The sequence below is a fragment of the Scomber scombrus genome, chromosome 6, assembly GCF_963691925.1.
Source record: "Scomber scombrus chromosome 6, fScoSco1.1, whole genome shotgun sequence".
In the NCBI taxonomy this organism is placed as follows: Eukaryota; Metazoa; Chordata; class Actinopteri; order Scombriformes; family Scombridae; genus Scomber; species Scomber scombrus.
Window position 1 is genome coordinate 26,600,838 of NC_084975.1, and position 15,425 is coordinate 26,616,262.

At 41.0% G+C, this 15,425-nt stretch overlaps 1 protein-coding gene and 6 non-coding genes across 7 annotated transcripts in view; 2 read left to right on the plus strand and 5 right to left on the minus strand.

The window, feature by feature from the left end:
- Positions 1 to 539: 539 nt before the first annotated feature.
- The window catches only part of ldhd (lactate dehydrogenase D), a 111,488-nt gene continuing 96,602 nt past the window's right edge, over positions 540 to 15,425 (minus strand). The window contains exons 2-11 of the mRNA XM_062421425.1: positions 12,286 to 12,398; positions 10,886 to 11,027; positions 10,272 to 10,413; positions 8,776 to 8,935; positions 8,377 to 8,576; positions 5,453 to 5,581; positions 4,174 to 4,301; positions 3,480 to 3,570; positions 2,024 to 2,135; positions 540 to 1,317 (exon numbers count right to left, since the gene is read on the minus strand). Of these exons, the coding sequence (XP_062277409.1) occupies positions 1,137 to 1,317; positions 2,024 to 2,135; positions 3,480 to 3,570; positions 4,174 to 4,301; positions 5,453 to 5,581; positions 8,377 to 8,576; positions 8,776 to 8,935; positions 10,272 to 10,413; positions 10,886 to 11,027; positions 12,286 to 12,398 (1,398 nt within the window). The 3' untranslated portion in view covers positions 540 to 1,136. The remainder of the gene's footprint in view (positions 1,318 to 2,023; positions 2,136 to 3,479; positions 3,571 to 4,173; positions 4,302 to 5,452; positions 5,582 to 8,376; positions 8,577 to 8,775; positions 8,936 to 10,271; positions 10,414 to 10,885; positions 11,028 to 12,285; positions 12,399 to 15,425) is intronic.
- trnal-cag (transfer RNA leucine (anticodon CAG)) lies at positions 13,333 to 13,415 on the minus strand. The gene has a single exon. It is a non-coding gene; the product is annotated as a tRNA-Leu (tRNA).
- Positions 13,559 to 13,629, plus strand: trnag-gcc (transfer RNA glycine (anticodon GCC)). The gene has a single exon. It is a non-coding gene; the product is annotated as a tRNA-Gly (tRNA).
- trnal-cag (transfer RNA leucine (anticodon CAG)) lies at positions 13,972 to 14,054 on the minus strand. The gene has a single exon. It is a non-coding gene; the product is annotated as a tRNA-Leu (tRNA).
- Positions 14,198 to 14,268, plus strand: trnag-gcc (transfer RNA glycine (anticodon GCC)). The gene has a single exon. It is a non-coding gene; the product is annotated as a tRNA-Gly (tRNA).
- Positions 14,611 to 14,693, minus strand: trnal-cag (transfer RNA leucine (anticodon CAG)). Its single transcript has one exon. It is a non-coding gene; the product is annotated as a tRNA-Leu (tRNA).
- On the minus strand, positions 15,250 to 15,332 carry trnal-cag (transfer RNA leucine (anticodon CAG)). Its single transcript has one exon. It is a non-coding gene; the product is annotated as a tRNA-Leu (tRNA).

Consider the following 15,425-nt stretch of genomic DNA (forward strand, 5'->3'; position numbering starts at 1 on the left):
ATGCTTGGCGCAAACTGGAAAAAAAAGGGAAAAGTAATCATGTCTCACAACCAGCCAGCAATATTTTCCTTTTCAATTTAGTTTTCTCTGGAGCCAAGAAAAACAAAAAAACAAAGCATCATACAAACATCAGATTTGTGTTTCTGTAGGACACAATTTAGCAGGTTGTCAGTGATAGCTGACATGGGACAAACTAAAACCTCACTTTTTATTTGGGTTTCTGACATTAGGTGCATACATGTAGGTAGAGTAAGACCATTATTAATGTGGCTTGCTTTAAACACATTTGCTGCAGTTATGATAATAAAAAAAAGATGGTACGTAAAGGGAGAGAAGAAACTGATAAGTGGAAGCAGAAAATTCACTCCAACAGCACTTCATGTTCACAACCTGAAACGTGTCAAAACGTTTTCTAAGAGAAAGGGACACGTATATATTCAACTAAGGTCAGGAATGTTAGGAAAATAGTTCCCAGAGCCCAAGGTCATCTTTAACTTTTTTGTTTTAATAAATTCAATTAACAGTAAAACAATATATTTATATGTAATAGGCTGGGACCAGCCAAAGATTTACATTTTAGCTTGATGTCAAATAACAGAGTGAATACACAGAGTGAGGAGACAGAAACCACATATAAAATATTACATTTTCAAAACAACACTTTTTATAAACAAAAAAGTACAAAGTAGTCCAATTCAGTTATTGATAGTTTATTTAACCATAGTTATTGGCAGTTAACAGAATCAGCCTGAGTATGTAAAGGCTCTTCGGTCAGGCAAAGTAACCCTAATTCAAACAGACATATACAGTGTTTGCATGACAAATGCCACGTGGTGAGGACTTACATCATAATCCATTCACTATCTTGATTCTCTTACATTTTCAGATTAAATGCCTACTGCTTACATTGGAAAAGAGTACATTATTAATTAATGATATGTACAATTCCCAGTAATTCCCTTTATAAATAATAACGTATTTTGTAGAATGTCCTCTTGACATTGGATGTATCCCTGCCTGGATCCCAAGTCCTGCTTTAACAATAAATACTTTCTAATGTGCAAGGTGCTTTTAAAACATCATTTCATTTGTTCATTCATTCATTCATTCAAGCATCCCTCTGACTGGCTGGGTCTTCAAGCTTCTCTTGGGTGCAGAATTTTCCCAGGATTCATCAGGTTGTTTGGGTCGAGGGCGTCCTTAAGAGAGTGCATAACCTGGATGGTCATGGGTCCCATCTCCTCACACAGCAGAGCTCTCTTGCCTAAACCCACTCCATGCTCCCCTGTACAGGTACCTCCCATGGCTAGGGCCCGCCTGGAGGGGACACAAAGCACTATTATATTTTCCAGCACCAAAATCACTGAGTACCTTTAAGATATCACTAATAAATAATGAATAAACAGTAACTTCCAACAAAGGTATCTTTTTAAGGATGCTATCGCATTGACAAGCTTTTGGGCACCAGTTACAGTTTGCACTATGTTTTGTGAATGTCCTGTCACGCTTTCTCCTTCTACTCCTCTGTGCCTTTGGGATCTAGTGCTGCATGCAGTAAAGCCAGTGGTGTTTACAGGGTCACAAAACAGATTTGAAGAAGCACATATAGGCATTTTGAAAAAAAAAAATCCCCGTTTACGGATAGATCCCACAGTATCTGACATCCTTTTCAAAACCTCAGACTGAAAGTTTTCTATTCTGAAATCAATATCAGCTAAGCAATATGGGTGAGAGTGCGATGCCAAAGGGGAGGTGAATTTGTCTGAAGATAGGCAAGCTGAGTGAAAAGGATTAGGGAAAGTGTGGGGAGGATTAAGTGGAAGAGAAAGGTGTTGAAGAGTGAAGGAAAAGTTGCTAAAAGGGAGCAGTGAGGCCTATGTGCCTGACTAAATGTGCAGAAGCTTGAGGCGTATGCACATGAATGACCCTTAAAAATCAGTTTATAAAGGAGCCCTGCAGAGTAAAGTAAAGCCCTGTCTGGTGGTGGTGGGTGGGGAGGGGCATCACAGGAAAGGGAGGTTACCTGGCCAGTCTCTCAGTGAACAGGTGAACCCTCTCTAGCTCTCCTGGATCGTTTGGGTCCAACACCATCAGACAGTGAAAGTTACCATCACCCACATGACCTGCTATGGGACCTGATGGCAGACAGAAGTCAGAAGTGAATTGATATGAGGTATTTCTTTGGTGTGTCCCTCCCCTCTTCTTCTGTCAACTACCTTTATTAAGAATAAAATTGCAGACACTTTTAAAAGTTTTTTAATCAGACCAGCTGGACACTTGTCTCTCATTTTGATGACCTACCCACTAGGAATGGGTACATGTGATAAATCAATTGATTAATCTAATGCAATGTGTTTAATTGAATTTGGGGGTGGGGGGTTAGTTATCAACTATGTACTTCTATGTACAAAACAAACTGTGGTCAGAAGTGCTCCTGCTGATTCTTAAAAGCATCGTTAGAAGTATTTTGGGGGAAAACTTGGTCTGCAACACAAGCTGTGTCTTGCACACCACACTATGTATAAAAGCATTGTGGCACTGTGTCTAAACAATGTAGATGCCAGTTTTTGACTAGATATTATTTCAAATAGTGAAGCATAGATAGATTTGCTGTTACTATGACACTACATGCTGCATATAGGTTTCAGTGTAATTGCCTGTTGCGGCTCTTAGCCCCTTTTTTCTTGATATGTCTCATTCATTACATTGGTGACATGGGATGTGTCATATCTGGTGTCCTGACTCTTGTTTACTTTATTTACTGACAATATGGTTGAAAATGTGGGTGTTGATGTGTGCTGTTATGGGTATATGCTGCAATTACTAAATAACCAAAACTAAGGATGTGCTCCAAATCCCGACTGGCAGCAAATGATGGCGCATGTATCAACAATGCGACAAGCAATACAGACTAATAAACATGTATCTCACACGACTTGTTGCAGATTAGTCCACTAGAAAAGGATCTGTACTTTCTATGCCAGCTATTAAAAGCTGTTAAAAGACTACCTGCAGCAGTTTGGGCGTCAGTTAATAGACAACAGCACTTCATTTACACATTGTTGCTGCTACACAAAAAGCAGCTTGGCCACATTAAATGAACAGAGGAAAAATAATCTTGCACTGTGCTGTTAGGAGGCTTGATCTGAAGGTCATGAAGGAAATGACTGTAGTTAGTCTGTTAAATAGACCATTCACACAATACACACTTCTATAAACTAATTCATTTGAAATGGATGAAATCCATTATGATTTTACTCCACTAACATTCTTAAGATTGTAATGCAGCACTATAAGGTTTCCTGTCAGTCCTGTTCAGTGTCTACGCTTTGTTTAAATACTCTGATTGTAATAACTATGATGGATTCACAAGTTTTGTATTATGCAGCTTTAAATCCACTGGAACAAGCAAATTAACATCATTAAGACTGGGTCTACTTCAAGTAAACACCATTAATATTGCTCTCTGCAGCGCTCACCTGTAAGTCTGTTCTCAGTCAGGTCCTTCTTTGTCTCCACTATGATTTGAGGTAGTCGAGACAGAGGGACACACACGTCTGTAGAGTAGGCCTGCAGACACACACACACACACACATACACACATACACACATACAGGCACACAAGGAAGATAAGGTCACAGCACTGGAGCTACATCAAGTGGTTGTCTTTTGCAACCACTAAGATTTAAAACGTTAATAAAGCAAGACATAAAAGTGCCTCAGAATGGTGATGGTGTTAGTTTAGTACATAGCTATCAGGCAACGCCTTTCAGCCACAGTAGTCATTAACTGCCCTGTTGTTCAATGTTAAATGGCAACACATTTATCTAGCAACACTACCTTGAGCTCTGACATTATGGAGTTTTTCACACAGCAGTAACAGCAGAGTAATGTAGCGCAGAACAAGGATAAAATGATACAGTGAACATTGTTTTATCCCTTTGGAATATTACTCAGTGAATTAAAGAAGTTAGTTGGTGGTTAAATTTAGTCCCTTTTCTGCTCTTCACTTTTGAACATTCTTTGTAAACTTCACATATTTCGACTCCTGCAGTATTTTTAAGACTCATATGTTTTTGGTCATTAGTTTCATTAAGTATTTCAGTGCTAAAACCAGCTTGTTAAACTCTGGTACATTTACTACAGTGGAAAGTGGAAGGTGACTGTCTTTACCTTGCAGCCAGGTCTCAGAGCCAGAGCAGCATACCAGGCATCATGACGAGCTTTCCACAACCGGCTTCGTGTTTCCGAATCTTGAGCCCACTGGAAATCTGAGCCTCCATTACTCTGCGTGATGTCCTCTGTAGAAACAAAAAGAGAGAAAAAAGCTTTTGTTGTGACACTGGTATAATTTTTATACCTGTAGGATTGTTAGCACGTATTAGTTGAACTGCCATGGTCAACAATGACTGTCGTTTTAATGTTTAGAACTGATGGCCTGAAAGTTACTGCTCCAGCTCATTATACCTTCCACTACTTTAGGTTTTGAAAAGTGTTAAAGATTTAAAGGTGCATTGTGTTAGCTGTAATGTTAATTACTTAGTGGCAATAGAGAAGCACTATATTAGCAGTGAGTTTCATTTTCAGGCAGTGTTTCAACAACACTAAACAAAGCGAGAAAAGTGTTATTAACTAAGTTTTTAACTGGTGTGGAATTAGCAATGCAGGGCTGCAGGGCTGCATTGCTAATTCCACACCAGTTAAAAGCTTAGCATGCAAATGCGCTAGCTTGAATATGGGCTTACTTGCCAAAGTTCTGCTATTAGCGTGAAACTTGAATGTTAAAAACCTGGATACGAATGCTGGATATGTTAACATATGTTAACAGCAAGCTTGTCACATTTAGAATTTTAGCATGGTATGGTTACTCTGTTAACATGTTAGCCATTAGTTTGCAAAAATAAAAAAATGATTGACATTCTGTAACAGTCAAATGTTTGGACACACTTCCTCATATGGTGTGTCCACACTTTTGACTGACTTTATGCTAAATGTTACATTGTTAGCACATGAATAATGAACTCTTGTTTACTTTAGGTTATGGAACGTGTGACTTATTGGTGGCTTAAATGAAGTCAGGACATCACTGGAGTCATTGGGATTCATCTTCTGGAGACAATAAATGTCTGCACCAAAAATCCTTCCAATAGTCCATCTTATAGTTATCAAGGCCAGTGTACTGGACTGACAGACCGACACTGACATGCCTACATAACGTAATTTGCCTCTAACATTTCTCAGAAAGGCTTAAAAGAAAGATTTTAAAGAAGCTAAAAACTATATTTCACGATTCCACATCAAAACACAGTGTGATAAACTTTACAATGTAATCCATTTTCAATCTAACACATTTACATTTATATTCACAGAGTATGAAAAGCAATAGTACATGACTTTAAATCGAGCTAGAAATGTATGACTACAATTGTTTGTGATTTGCAACCTCACACACCAGCTGTGTTGACTTGTTCCTCCAGGCTACGCTCAGAGCCGTGGAACTCCAGAAAGAGAGTCTGGCTCACAGGATAGGACAGAGAGCTGAACCTGTTGCAAGCATCTATCATCACATCATCTAGAAACTCTGTGTGACATACAAACACACACACACACACACACACACACACACACACACACACACACACACACACACACACACACACACACACACACACACACACACACACACAAACACACACACAGTCAGAGTACACAAAGAAGGAAGACAAATGTCAGTCTGATGTATCTAAACAGGTCATTTTTCTGACTTGTGTCAATGTTTTTGCTTAATGGTCAGATACACATTTTCCATCAGCCAAAATTGATATTGATCCAATTGTAAAATTTCATGATGTATTTTCTCTGCTGTATCCGATCATCCTCCTACTGCAGGGATCTATTTTCTCTAAGGGATCAATAAAGTCTAATCTCTTCCTTGTTTTGTCCTTAAAGTCAATTCTCCTGAACCCTGCTCAGTTTTTCATCCTCCCTCCATTTCTCGGTTCATTTGTTTTTAATTGCATCCTCAGTCTTGACCAAAAACTGTGACGAAAGAAGACGATCATTAAAGATACAATCAGAGGAGATGTCTTCCTCTGTGAAAATCTGAGACTCTAAAGTTTGATTTCACTGTTAAAAATTCTCTTTGTACATCTCAGTAAAAGAACAACGTTCTTCAATCAACTGCGCTAGCCCCATTCTCAATGTGTAGGCGTACGGAGGCCAAACTTCGAAAGGTGGATTAATGAATCCAATCTGCTCAATAATAGTTTTTAAGACACTGCATTATGCCCTTTACATGTATGACATGTCGGTGATCTTATTTTGAAATCTATTCTTGGAGTTTCAGTTTCCAAGACTTTCAAAGTACATTTTAACGACATCATCTGTTTGTGACATGTGTCTGTCTTAAATATCCCTACGGAGGAAGCTGTCAAGTGCGATCTCACCATCAAACCATCACTTATTAACAGTCTGATCAGAAAGTGCTCCCCAGGTTTTAAATACTTGGGTTTTGACTCAAGACGTTTGTCAAAGTAAATTAATTGAAACAGACAGCTTCAGCCCTGTTTAGACCAGAGCCAGATGGGGAAAATAAACAGGTCATGGGGTTTTTACTTGATTGGATTGATTACTTATCCCCCATGGTCCCAAATGTAGCACACTATGGTGGGCATTCACAGTCAAAACAGCCCTGTGTTGAAGAATTGCAAGGGTTAGGGTTAGAAATAGAAATATAATATAAATATGTCGCTCATATTACAAAGTAACCTACTGGTAAGTTGTGTGCTTTTTGATTTGGTAATGCAGCACTTTGCTGGATAACAAAAGTTAAAAAAATGTTGCCAGGGTTTTTGTACACAGTGCTGATGTTTGTCTGAATGCAGCCGTAAACCTTAAGCTTTAGTGTGTATTCAAGATATATAGTTATCATAATTTTGCTTTAAAACAGTACTCAGAGTAAGGCTTTGCATTGTTTCATGATTTCTACTTTTTTCTAATTTTAGTTTTTCCTGCTAAATGCAAAATTGAAATGTTACATTTTTAAGACAGCACCTGCAGGGCTGTCATCATTATACAAAAAATCAGCTCACTAATTCATCTTGTCTGTGCTTGTTGACATGTATTGATATCTGCAGACTCCTGGCTAGCTAGCGTTATCTAGTCAGCAGGAAGAGATAAACTGAGTAGAATGTGGAAAATACATGTTGAAGGTCCTCCCTTTCCCCCCAAATACCATTCAAAATAATATGATCTTTTATGTGCATTAGACCTTAATGCTTCAAGATAAATCAATGTAATTGCCTTATTACTCCTTCAAGTCCTTTTATGTGCTTATATCAGTGTCATTTGAAGCTCTAATGCAGTCTAGTTTGTCCTACTTATTTGTTCTCAATATGAAAATAAAATAAAAGCAACAAAGCTGTCATGACCCTGAGGTTGTATAGTGACAGTACTTTGTGTATATTTGTGAAATGTGTGCTTTACTCCCTCCATGTGTGTGTCTGTTCCTCTCTCACTCTCTCTCTCTCTCTCTCTCTCTCCCTCCCTCTGGTACACCTGCTGTGATAGCTCTGCATATAACAGGTTACAGGTGAGTCTCTCTGATAGCCTGTATGAGTGACTCTGTGATTGAGTGTGTGTAGGCTGTTCCAGCGCGCTGATTGGTTGCAGCCTGAAAGCTAGAGGTTTACAAGCAGACAAAATATATTGAAATGTATTGACTGTCTTAAAGTCTGTGTAAAGTAAGAATAAATATGTGTCCTGAGTTTGATATACCACAGAAAAGTGTGTTGTTAACCACCCTGCCAAATTTGAATGATTAAAAAAATCGCCAAATATATGAAATTAGGCTTCAAAGTTGTGTAAAAATCAGCCTCTGCCTCCACCCCCTACCAAGTGTCACCTGTCAATCAAAATCACCACCTCTACCTGAAACATGGACACTACGTCTGAGAGCTTTCTGCTGCTAACTCAGCTGCTAACTCAGCTAACTGGCAAACTGTAGACTGTAGTAGTAGTACTGATAGATGTAGTAACAATAACTTGCCACTAGGCAGGTTAACCACTGAGGAGAGAGGCCTCTCGGTCTAATATAGTAGGGGAGGGGCCAAGGTCAGGCGGGCATACCACTACGTCATGGTGTAGCCGTTTTTTGCAGGCTCAGACAATCAGGAAAAATGAGAGAGTGAGAAACTGTTTAAGGCTCTATCTCCACAATTCAGTATATCAGCCTTTTCACATGTTTTCTGTAACCATTTTCCAACATGTATAATGTGTTTAGAAATAAATCAATGAATTGACTTTACACAGACTTTAAAGAAAACTACTTGTGGTGCAGTCATTCTAACTTCAGCATTATTTTTTCTCTTTCCACACCGATTCGAGCGATGGGAACTCCAGCTTGTAGAATCTGCACAGTGCTGTCCACAGCAGCCTGGACGGAGGGAAAAGAGCAGACGGCCGACACCATGGCCTCTGGCATGCCGTAAAGACGCAGTGTCGTCTTGGTGATGATCCCCAGGGTGCCCTCTGACCCCACAAACAGGTTTGTGAGGTTGTATCCTGCTGAAGTCTTCCTGAAGATTGATAATAATTGAGATCACAAAGGGAAGGCACATATGAGATTGATAGAACTGCACAAGGTAATATAGCATATTTGTGGCTCCAAAAGGAAAATGTATACACGTACAAAAAAGGAAATCCTGATAGACAAACATTAATCGGAAAGTGCGTACTATTTCCTTTTCTTTCCTTTTTCCTTTGTCGTTGACTTACCTGGGATGTCGGCCCTTCCCAGCAGTGTGTATGATCGTCCCATCAGCAAGTACCACCTCCAGGTTTATGACGTTTTCTCTCATGGTTCCATAACGCACTGCATTGGTACCAGATGCACTGGTGGCGGCCATACCACACAGAGACGCATCAGCTCCAGGATCTAAGAAGAAAAGAGCACACCGATAGTGCTTCTGAAGTCATTTTACAGATGGATACAAACAGCAGAAAATACATATCTGCTGCTCAGTGTGGTCTTTTTTAAACAACACCTGGTTTATATTGAAAAAACAATTAAGAAGTGTAATTCAACCTATACAGGCCTGTTTTTTATGTTTAATCCTCCCTTGGCTTTTTTATGAAGTCCAAAATCTCTTTGGGGTTGTTAACATTTCTTACCCAATATCACCACCTGCTGGATGTATGAATTCAACATTTTTCATGACAGATGAAAAATGAAAAGAAACCTTATAGAATTGCTTTACATGTTTGTTATATAACACCACATTTTCAAAAGGAATAAAGACATATATTATCATCGACCTGGCTTATATTTTCTGATATAACCCATTCATCACCAAACAAACCAGTGGAAAACCAATCTGACACTCTGACTTCAATTGTTTCACATATATCCTCGGTATATGCCAGAATAGAATTATCTTGTAAAATGGTTTTTATGTGGCTGACCAACAGGGAAATGGACAGTTGAGCGTATCCACATGCTGGATTGATGAATCACTGCTGGAATCCATGAATGAGCAAGCTGAGCTGAAACAGGCTGCCAAACTGACAACAGTGCAGACGGATGCTGCATGTGACATCCAGGATGCCAGGGATTGCCTGGGCTGGCTGCCTACACCAAACAAACACAAGTCACCTGGTAATCAGACTGAATTGCCATTTTGTTTCACTTCATTCATTCAGTCTATCATTAACATATATCTTATTATTTTATTTGGATTTGTCCTAACCAATCAGCAGTAAGTGTTTTACGTGTCGCATTGATGTCATTTTCAGATTAGATGGAAGCTGCAGTGGAGGTCACTGGGAGCAGTTAGCATTTATAACATAAAATGTATGTATGTCGATTTATAATAACTAGCTGTTTTCTACTATTCACTATTTTTGAGTGTAGATAGGTAGCTACAAAAACTTTGTCATGTAGTGGTAGTCATGGCTGCAGAAAACTCAATGAAAATATTTGGAAAAAAGGGGGAAAAAAGAAATTATTCTTTTCATTCAATTCATTATCTCACTACTCCAAGACACTGCGACATAACAAAGATGCCTCCACTCTTCCCTGTCATGATTGCGCTTATTCAGTGACATTTACCCATGTCTCAAAATTAATGTATTTTATATTATGTATTTAATGTCATTGGCACCTTAACTCCAGACAACATGAACTCTTATTATTAATTTACTAGTCTTCTACCTGTGCTTTACCTCTGAGCTTCTGAAAACTAGAGTGAAAACTGGGAAACAGTGAGACTGACCGACAGGAAACCACAGGCCAGTGTCTCGCAGGTAGGCATTGAGGGCCTTCCGGGTCACTCCAGGCTCCACCGTCACATCAAAGTCCTCTGGATGGAGATCAAGAACCTGGTCCATGTTCCTCAGACTGAAGCACACACCACCCTGAGAGCAGGAGGAACAATGTAGATATACAGTGTATCTACCCCGTTTTTGTTGTCTATTTTTCATATTTATAGTGTGTTTTATATGGCAGATATTTTATTTCCCATTGTAAATGTTCATATTCCACCTCTGTTATTTTGCAGTCTCCACACGTATGTATTTTTATACTTTACATTAATTAATTTTTACTTTTTAAACTTTTGTCAAATATATTTTACATGTTGAATTCATTCAGCAAAAGTAATCTCCTCACTGCTCACCTATTTGCTTACTGTATTACTGTATATCCCTATTGATAATGCCATTACATCTAATTGGGAGAAAAGCATCACTAAACACATCAAGTCACAGATACAGTACCAGTAAAAGGTTTGGACACACCCTCCAATTCTCTGTGATAAGGTGCATCAGCATTTGACTGATGCTGTTCATCCACAGACACAAACATGTATGCAGGGGGCTCCTCTCTCACCTTCACTGCGCTGACCCCTCCCTCCAGGCCAGTTCCAGTGCCAAAGGGGATGATAGGAAGACAGTGGTTGTGGCAGACCTTAGCGAGGGCGCTGACCTCCTCCACACATTGAGGAAACACCACAACATCTGGCGGACGACATCTGGACAGTGACAAAGCAACACTGTCACTGACTATTCTCCATAAAGCGTCACCTTTTTGTTATAACCTTTTAAACCTTTTATTTATAGTCATGTACTTTCACAAAGGCATCATTCATCTCCAGGAAACCCACACTGGTGACATTATGGAGGTCTGTTCTGTGAAATTTGCAATGACAAGCTAAACCATTTTAAAGCTGCACCAATAAACATTTTTCTATAGATGGATCAAATGTTTGTGTGATCTGAAAGGTGTTGCTCATAATGACAAATCCACAAAGACGTATCTGATGATCCATTTAGCTCTACAAAGCTTTGTAGCCTCTTTTAGCTCATTGTTTTGTTTTTTTGACCTAAAACTCTGTTCTCATCAACCTCTATTCCATCAACACCACAAAGCTTTTCCTTGACAAAAAAAACCTCATACCTACTGCATACTGTCTGCCTAGCACCAAAAAAGACACATACTAAGTTAGCAACTAGCTGGTGAATGAATTGAAGCATTTAGTAGAGACATTTTTTCATAAGCTGATGGTAGAAACCAAAATGGAGCTAGAAACACAATTCCAAATGAGTACTGATGTTACGCTGTGTCTGGTGAATATGTAAAACGGCAGCTGTTTTCTAACTTGTTCATTATAACAATCTTTTAAGCTATTATTGGTAATATTGGCGACTCTAAAAACATAATGGGTAGAAATGCAGTTATTAGCATAGGATCACAGTTGTGGTCTTATGAAATCACTGAGTCTCTTTGTGTCTGTCCTTTCCTTTTCATGTAATGCCACTCAACTTGTTACAGTATTATATATTGTATTTTTATATATGATGCTGCTCTTTATCCACACTAGCACCACGGTTCAATTTTGCCCACCACTTTGTCACAGAGAGATCCTCATGGAGCCACCATGAGGTTCATATTTGTGGTTTTAAGTGAAATGTCTCAAACACTATTGGATGGATTGATGCACATATTCATGTTCAACAAGGATGATACTGATCATCATCTGGTCTAAAATTCCATTTGTCCAGTACTTTGGTTTATGACCACATTCTTGAAAGCCTCATGAAATTCACATCAGCCTCAGAATTCCATTGTGTTTAGTGCTCAATAGCAGGTCCTATATAATTATACATTAGAAAAATGGAGCCGATAGCATGCCTGTATAATAAGTCTTGTTAAATTTTTGTTCATAGTTGAACAAACCATTAACATGCAATATTAGTCTTTGTATATGTAAAAGAGTGTGAGAGACTAACCTGTGCATAGATTCATCTTTCCCATGTTGTTGTCTGATAGCATCACCCAACGAGACGCTGTCTTCACCGCATACTGACCTGAATGCAGAGACCACACTATCCAGAGATGCACTCTGTGTGGTCCAAGACCATAGACACACACACACAAACACACACACACAAACAAACACACACACAGAGGAAAAAGAAGATTAAACATGGAAGATGGTGTCTGAAATGTTCTATTTTATTGGAAATACAAAAACAATGTAAAGGCAGAGGTGCATTCAAAAATCAACTAAGCAGCGGTCAGACCGCAAGGCAGTCGATGAACTGCTGTTGGTGCTGAGCTGACCGCTACCTGATCTGACTGGGTGAGTGCTAGTCAGTCGCCATAGCTCCTGAACCTTCTTGCTACTGTACTCGCTTTCCCCTGGCAATTTTTTCCCCATTGCACAAAATTCAGTTCACTACAAAGTCACTGAGGAGGTGAAATTAACTTCTCAGAGCTTACAAGATTGCTAAGTGTCACAACACCAGCAATCTTCTTACTGGCCTTGCTCGGACACTAACGGCAATATGAGTTCAAACATTCGTGCAAATAAGTCAAGTTCATCGTGACACCGCGTCAGTCCACATTTGGTGACGTCAACAAGCATTGGTGGTTCAGTGGTAGAATTCTCGCCTGCCACGCGGGAGGCCCGAGTTCGATTCCCGGCCAATGCAGCAGCAACCTTTCACTTGTGTGATGGCAGCAATCTTCCAGGAGCAGTGTTAGCTATGGAGAGTAGCTGCACATACTGCAACAGGTCATTGTATCGGTCACACCGCAAAGCAGTCGAAGAACTACTGTTGGTGCTGATCTGACTGGGTGAGTGCTAGTCAGTCGCTGTGCTTAGGCAACAGAGGACACTTTTAGAAATATAGCTTTGACATTAAACTGATACATTTCCTCCTGCTCTGCTAAACTTGTGCTGTGTAGAACATGACCAACTAATGGCAAGTTCTTGGCCTATCGATGAATGGGGTGGCATGATTACAAGGTCCAATGTCAATCTAAAACACAACTGTCAGAAGTGGGATTCGAACCCACGCCTCCAGAGGAGACTGCGACCTGAACGCAGCGCCTTAGACCGCTCGGCCATCCTGACTTGCGTCGAGCAGCCCAACTGCATTTTCGGAGCCAGTACTTCAGTCGTGCCCAAGACAAGAAGTTCACGGCAAAATTGCCCTCGTGCAAATAAGTCAAGTTCATCGTGACACCGCGTCAGTCCACATTTGGTGACGTCAACAAGCATTGGTGGTTCAGTGGTAGAATTCTCGCCTGCCACGCGGGAGGCCCGGGTTCGATTCCCGGCCAATGCAGCAGCAACCTTTCACTTGTGTGACGGCAGCAATCTTCCAGGAGCAGTGTTAGCTATGGAGAGTAGCTGCACATACTGCAACAGGTCATTGTATCGGTCACACCGCAAAGCAGTCGAAGAACTACTGTTGGTGCTGATCTGACTGGGTGAGTGCTAGTCAGTCGCTGTGCTTAGGCAACAGAGGACACTTTTTGAAATATAGAGTTCTCACTAAACTGATACACTTCCTCCTGCTCTGCTAAACTTGTGCTGTGTAGAACATGACCAACTAATGGCAAGTTCTTGGCCTATCGATGCATGGGGTGGCATGATTACAAGGTCCAATGTCAATCTAAAACACAACTGTCAGAAGTGGGATTCGAACCCACGCCTCCAGAGGAGACTGCGACCTGAACGCAGCGCCTTAGACCGCTCGGCCATCCTGACTTGCATCGAGCAGCCCAACTGCATTTTCGGAGGCAGTACTTCAGTCGTGTCCAAGACAAGAAGTTCACGGCAAAATTTCCCTCGTGCAAATAAGTCAAGTTCATCGTGACACCGTGCCAGTCCACATTTGGTGACGTCAACAAGCATTGGTGGTTCAGTGGTAGAATTCTCGCCTGCCACGCGGGAGGCCCGGGTTCGATTCCCGGCCAATGCAGCAGCAACCTTTCACTTGTGTGACGGCAGCAATCTTCCAGGAGCAGTGTTAGCTATGGAGAGTAGCTGCACATACTGCAACAGGTCATTGTATCGGTCACACCGCAAAGCAGTCGAAGAACTACTGTTGGTGCTGATCTGACGCGGTGAGTGCTAGTCAGTCGCTGTGCTTAGGCAACAGAGGACACTTTTAGAAATATAGCGTTGACATTAAACTGATACACTTCCTCCTGCTCTGCTAAACTTGTGCTGTGTAGAACATGACCAACTAATGGCAAGTTCTTGGCCTATCGATGCATGGGGTGGCATGATTACAAGGTCCAATGTCAATCTAAAACACAACTGTCAGAAGTGGGATTCGAACCCACGCCTCCAGAGGAGACTGCGACCTGAACGCAGCGCCTTAGACCGCTCGGCCATCCTGACTTGCGTCGAGCAGCCCAGCTGCATTTTCGGAGCCAGTACTTCAGTCGTGCCCAAGACAAGAAGTTCACGGCAAAATTTCCCTCGTGCAAATAAGTCAAGTTCATCGTGACACCGCGTCAGTCCACATTTGGTGACGTCAACAAGCATTGGTGGTTCAGTGGTAGAATTCTCACCTGCCACGCGGGAGGCCCGGGTTCGATTCCCGGCCAATGCAGCAGCAACCTTTCACTTGTGTGACGGCAGCAATCTTCCAGGAGCAGTGTTAGCTATGGAGAGTAGCTGCACATACTGCAACAGGTCATTGTATCGGTCACACCGCAAAGCAGTCGAAGAACTACTGTTGGTGCTCATCTGACTGGGTGAGTGCTAGTCAGTCCCTGTGCTTAGGCAACAGAGGACACTTTTTGAAATATAGAGTTCTCACTAAACTGATACACTTCCTCCTGCTCTGCTAAACTTGTGCTGTGTAGAACATGACCAACTAATGGCAAGTTCTTGGCCTATCGATGCATGGGGTGGCATGATTACAAGGTCCAATGTCAATCTAAAACACAACTGTCAGAAGTGGGATTCGAACCCACGCCTCCAGAGGAGACTGCGACCTGAACGCAGCGCCTTAGACCGCTCGGCCATCCTGACTTGCGTCGAGCAGCCCAACTGCATTTTCGGAGCCAGTACTTCAGTCGTGCCCAAGACAAGAAGTTCACGGCAAAATTTCCCTCGTGCAAATAA